General features: G+C 35.7%; 1 protein-coding gene across 1 annotated transcript; it reads left to right on the top strand.

The window, feature by feature from the left end:
• Nucleotides 1-348: 348 nt before the first annotated feature.
• On the top strand, nucleotides 349-2460 carry LOC145007955 (zinc finger protein CONSTANS-LIKE 14-like). Its single transcript, XM_078966566.1, has 4 exons — nucleotides 349-1191; nucleotides 1315-1413; nucleotides 1501-1646; nucleotides 2185-2460. The coding sequence occupies exons 1-4, from the start codon at nucleotides 448-450 to the stop codon at nucleotides 2276-2278; spliced, it is 1083 nt and encodes a 360-aa protein (XP_078822692.1). The 5' UTR covers nucleotides 349-447; the 3' UTR covers nucleotides 2279-2460.
• The last annotated feature ends 3501 nt before the right edge of the window (nucleotides 2461-5961 follow it).

The raw sequence follows: 5961 nt of genomic DNA on the forward strand, positions 1-5961 counted from the left end.
TATTGAAAAAAAAAAGAACTTAGTTTCAAAATTGAGAAAAAAAAAAAGATTTAATGTTTATTGTGACTTTTTTTATTTAAATTTTGACACAAGTTTATATCATTAAAACTATACTTTATCATTTTATCATTTTAAGTTAACAGTTAATTGAATTGACTGGTCAACTTAACAAAATAAAAAACAATGTTAAATTTAAAACAAAAAATATTAAAATTACTGACTTTTTGGTATTTACAATTCAAGTAAACCTAAAATATTTTGATTACTTTTCTAAGTCGTGAAATAAATAAATAAATAAACCGTTGTTAAATAGCATATTGCGATTATAGCAGTGAATTACTATTTAGGCAATAAAGCGTATGAGATGAAAGATGCGTCCATAACTAAAAATCAAAACCCTTCCCAAAGGGGAAACCTTCGCTCCTTGCCTTTCCAAATTCCGTAAGAATGGGAACGCCCAACAATCCAGGAGAAGAACAGGAGACTCTGCCTTGCGATTATTGCCACAATCAGATTGCTCTTCTCTTCTGCCGTGCTGATTCCGCTAAACTCTGCTTGTTCTGCGACAACCAGGTTCACGCCGCCAATGCCCTGTCCGGTAAACACCTCCGCTCACAGATCTGCGACGGCTGCAGATCCGCACCTGTCTCCTTCCGCTGCTCCACGGACAACCTCCTCCTATGCCGGGAATGTGACTGGGATGCTCACGGTCTCTGCTCTGCCTCCGCCTTACACGATCGGACCCCCATTGAGGGGTTTACTGGATGCCCATCGCCTCTTGAGCTCGCCTCCACCTGGGGATTTGATTTGAACCATTACCACACAAAACCCACCAACAACCCACTTCACGATTCGGGTCATTGGGAATATCCGTTGGCCGACCCGAACTCGTGGATGCAAGAGGTGATGGTGCCTGAGTCTGACGAGAGTGATGTGTTTAAGAAGTCGACTTTTAGCTTTGAGAAGCAAAAAAATGTAATTTTGAAACAATTGACCGAGCTTTCCAAGAGAAGCGTATTCTCATCCGATGGTAATGGTGGAAGAGGACAGCAGCAGAAGGAGGAGGAGGTACCGTTTACATCTTTGCTGATGATGAAGCAGGGTCGGGTTGATGTGGATCGGATAGACGATCAAACTTTGCAACACAGCATGCTTTGGAACTCCATACCCGGAGACCGACGAGGCACTCAGGTTATATCTCTTGAATTGAATGAATAATTCAATTAATTACAAAGGATGAAAGAATACCTTACAATTTAAAACGTGTAAAGTTTTAGTTTTTAATATAAAGATTTGCGTGTTTGTTTCCTGCAGATATGGGATTTTGATATGGAGCGATCGGCTAGTCCAGATAGAAATAATGGAGGATTTATGAGTGAAGATCACAAGACAGGAACAGGATTAGCGATGAATGTAAGCCATTTTCCAATTTTGTGTCAGTTTGGATTTTTCTTCAAGGCATATAAATATTATTAACCATCATAATATTGAATTGCTTAGCTCAAAATCCAGAACAGCTCCAAATCATGTTTTGGAACACAAAAGGGATACGATATTGGTATTGGTGGTTCAGATGATATAGAGATTTTGGCAAGGAACAGAGGCAATGCGATGCTTCGTTATCTGGAGAAGAAGAAATCCAGAAGGTACTTTTGATAAATTTCTAGCTATATATATATATATATATATATATATATATATATATATATATATATATATATATATATATATATATCAGTGTTGTAAAAATCCCGATTAATCTTTAGGCGCTACTCGACCGATTAGAGAGCGCCTATCGATTAATCCATGCCTACAAAATGACTGAAACAGTAGAACCCGATGAAATTTTAACACTTTGAAGAAGTTATATATCAATAGAAACTATTTGATGTATAATTAGTATTGTATTTATCATATTAACCTATTTTGTTATGATATTAGTGGTATTTATGAACTTTTATATGATATTAGTCATATTTAATTTTTTAAAATCTAACAAATTAGCAATTAATGGTCCCCGATTAATCCCCGGTTAATCTCCGTCTAGCCGATTAATCCCTTAACCCCAGTCCACCGACAAACTAACAAACTAACGTCAAACGATTTTTACAACCTTGATATATATATATATATATATATATATATATATATATATATATTGATGAAATATGTCCCACTGTGTAGGTATGTGAAACACATCCGGTATGAGTCGCGGAAGGCAAGAGCTCACACTAGAAAGCGAATCAAGGGTCGATTTGTCAAGGCTGACAATGCTTGACTTGAGGATGCAATTTTTTTCCAGGTTACTGTCATAAATGAGCAACTTAATGTAATTATTTGATTTTTAAAAATTGCTATAAAAAAGTAAGCAAGTAGAATTTTGTGTTTACAACACAAAATACCATAATTTCAATGGTATTTTGTCAACAAAAACAAATACTTAGTTATCTTTTTTTAGAACGGCAATCGAATTAAAAGCAAACTAGCAAGAATCTACAACAAAATTATAAAAGGCTCAAGCCATTTTGGAAGAAATCAATCAACGATCCCAAGCAAAATTAGCTTTCCTACATCTATTAGAGATCTAGAAATAGGAAAAATAATGTATATCATCAAAAATCTCATCTTTTCTAGGCTTGACCGTTGAAAATAAAAGCTTATTTCGAAAGCTCCATAAAACTCAAAACGTGGTAGCTATAACCGCTTCAAATCTCGTCTTGTAATAAAAGCTTATTTCAGAAGCTCCATAAAACCCAAAACATGGTAGCTATAACCGCTTCAAATGTTGTCTTGTTTTTCTTGTCAAAAGATAAAGAATCAGCCCAGTTGAGAATGATGGAAATCGAAAAATCACATTTAACCATAGAGCAATCTTTCTCCAAATTGGTATCAAAAGACAACAAGAAGCAAACAAATGCTTAGTGGATTCGCCAACTTGAGAACAGATAGGACACATCAAGGAATGAAGATCGATTCCTTTATCTTTATGGTTTAATCGGGTAGGGATTCTATCCCTATCAATTCTCCAATAAGAACGTTAACCTTTATCGGGATGATATTATTCCATCTAGTGGCGATATTAGAACCGGTCAACAAGAAGGAATAAAAAAAACAAGAATGAATCAATAAGTTTTTTGGTAGAAGAAACTGAGAAAACTCCATGCACGTCTAGATCCCACACAAAACGATTTGGGGCCTCTGAAAACACATAATTTTGCAACATAAGAGATAACTAAATCCATTGAGTATTAAAGACTCCCGGGCTTACCAAACGTATCCAATAACTTATCCGAGGAATTCCAATCAACAATCAAACCTCTGGATAAGGATCAAGCACGGAAATTCTAGGAAATTGATCGTTTAGAGAGCCCGTTCAAAATTTTCAAATCCAAGTGTCAAGCCAAAATCGAGTTTTTAACCCATTACCCACCTGACTACGACAACATCCTTCTAAATTAAGACCTTTGTCTTTCAAACGGACAAAACATCTAACCATGTTCAACTAATGACTCAATCCACTATCACAAAAAGAGTCTCCAGAACCTCCTGTGAACAAACCATGTAGAATATTCACTATCCTTGCCCACAACGAGTTTGGGTATTGTAAATATCCCCACCACTAATTCTAAGACCACCTGAATCCTTAGAAAAAGAACACCATTCCAAGCTAGCACGAAGCGCTTCAAGAAGTTTAATAACTATATCTGCGACCTTGAAAATAGACATTGGGTAAATAGACGTACTACACATAACAATTTTAATCAAAGTCAGACGACCACAAATAGAAAGAAGCTTAGCTTTCCAAGTCAAAAGTTTGTTAACAAATCTGTTAATCAAAGGTTGCCAAGATGAAACTTTATTCATGTTATCACCCACAGTAACCCCGAGATACAAAAAGGAAGTCGGATAACACTACAACCCAACATATCAACAAGCTGCTATCAACTCATCCAATATCTCCTTATGCTTGTCAATCAATGCACAAATATGATGTAAACATGTTGCCACCCACTGAATCATCCTCAACTCCTTCGAGGGTAGACCTGTCTGTTGAACAAGTATCCCAATAACATGTGGTGGGATTTACTCTTGGTCCTATCATGTGTGGTCCAGTCTTGTTAGGCCCTGCTTCACTGGTCCTGCCATGCTAGGTCCTACCTTACTAGGTCCTGCTCCCTCAGATGTCATTCCCACAAGTATGGAGACGTTCTTCCTCGCGGTATGTTGGATGCGAGGCTCGGAAGGGGGCGAGTGTGGTATCACCAATACAGGCGAAGCCTCACGTTGTTGACTCGAGGCGTTGTCGCTACTAGTCTCCTCTGAGTCTCCAGTTTCTCTCACGTTTTCAGATACATCTTTCTCCACAAATGTGGGTGGATCGTGTCTCGGGATTTTCGTAACATAGCCAGACTCGTCGGCCGAAAAGGTAGTGCGGAATGACGATGATTTCAACATAGTGGACTGAGACATAAGTACAATGAGCTATATAATGTATGATAATGAATGCCTATAATATGCAATGCTTACACACACCAAAATTTGCCTTTTTCGATTTGAAATTTAAATTTATTTTTGTAAAAAATTAGTTCGAACATAATCTTATTATAATTAGTTCAAGTCTTGTATAAAATCTTTCCTTAATTAAACATAAGTGAGGAGTCTATGTTTAATTGAGTTCTAATAATACAATTCCCCACCTAATTATATTAAGATATGTTCGATGTTTCAAAATTTATGTGTTTCGGTTATAGTTTTGTTCTTCTAAAAGAAGGTTGATGTTCTCTATAACCATTGGCTCTGATACCATTTCTGTCACACACCGCTAAAGTGGAAACACAAGGCATGAAAGAGGTAACGGTTTCATAGCAAAAGTTAAAGATACATCACCATACTAAAAAAAATTATAGTTTACAATACATGTTTAAAACACATCAAGACAATTCTCAAAATAAACATCATCGTTCAAAAGCTGAAAACACAATAACATTTTCTTCTTGTTGCAGCAAGTTATGATGATGAATCTTTCGATCACTTACTAATTATTCCATGAAAAAGCATGTAAAACGAGCGTCAACTATAGATATAGTTGGTGAGTTCACAGGTTTAAAAAATGTGGTTTCATGTATTGTAATCAAAGTTTTGATAAAAGCTTGCATAGCTGAAAGTGCATTGCTAACATGAGAAATAAAGTTCATTGCTAAAACTATTGGGTTTTGAGCACTATAACACTCCTATGGTGCACATACAACCCTAGATGCTTTGGATCTATGTTTTCTCTAATTATACATGCATTTTCAGTTTTTCAAAAGCATACACCCTAACTAGCATACAATAGAGGGTATATAACTTGAAAACTAGTTTAGATGCATACCTCTTGATGTAGAGTGTAGTCCTTGGACTTTGAAAGCTTTAGCACCTCAAGTCTGATGTCTTTAATGTGTCACAAACACCAAATGCAAGAGGAGTCTTGAGAGAATATGTTACTTAGCACAAAATCAATATCAAACTCTAAGAATGATGGTGTAACCAATTTTGGTCATGAGGGATTCATTTTATAGTGATAGGGTTACATCTTTGCAAACCCTAATGACCTTTCATATTACTTAGACTCCATGGGTTAAACCTCCATGGACTATCCATGGACTATCACATTGGTTTAGCCCATCCTAAACAACCATGGATCATTGAACCATACTATAAGAGTCATTAATTTAAATAATCAATCCCCATATATTTAATTAGTTTCTTTTGACCACAAAATTAATTCCAAATTAATTCTTGATCAATACTAATTAAATAATAAGATTTATCAATTAATATATTATACTTATAATATATTAATAAATCATAAATAACATTATTCTCAAAAGTCCGTCCTATCAAATTACACTTATGAAGGCAACCCAAAAGGACCATGCTACAATCAGGTCAAGTACACCCCAATTATAGTTATGGGCTTAG

This window comes from Lactuca saligna, chromosome 8, assembly GCF_052625555.1.
Source record: "Lactuca saligna cultivar CGN05327 chromosome 8, ASM5262555v1, whole genome shotgun sequence".
Taxonomy (NCBI): domain Eukaryota; kingdom Viridiplantae; phylum Streptophyta; class Magnoliopsida; order Asterales; family Asteraceae; genus Lactuca; species Lactuca saligna.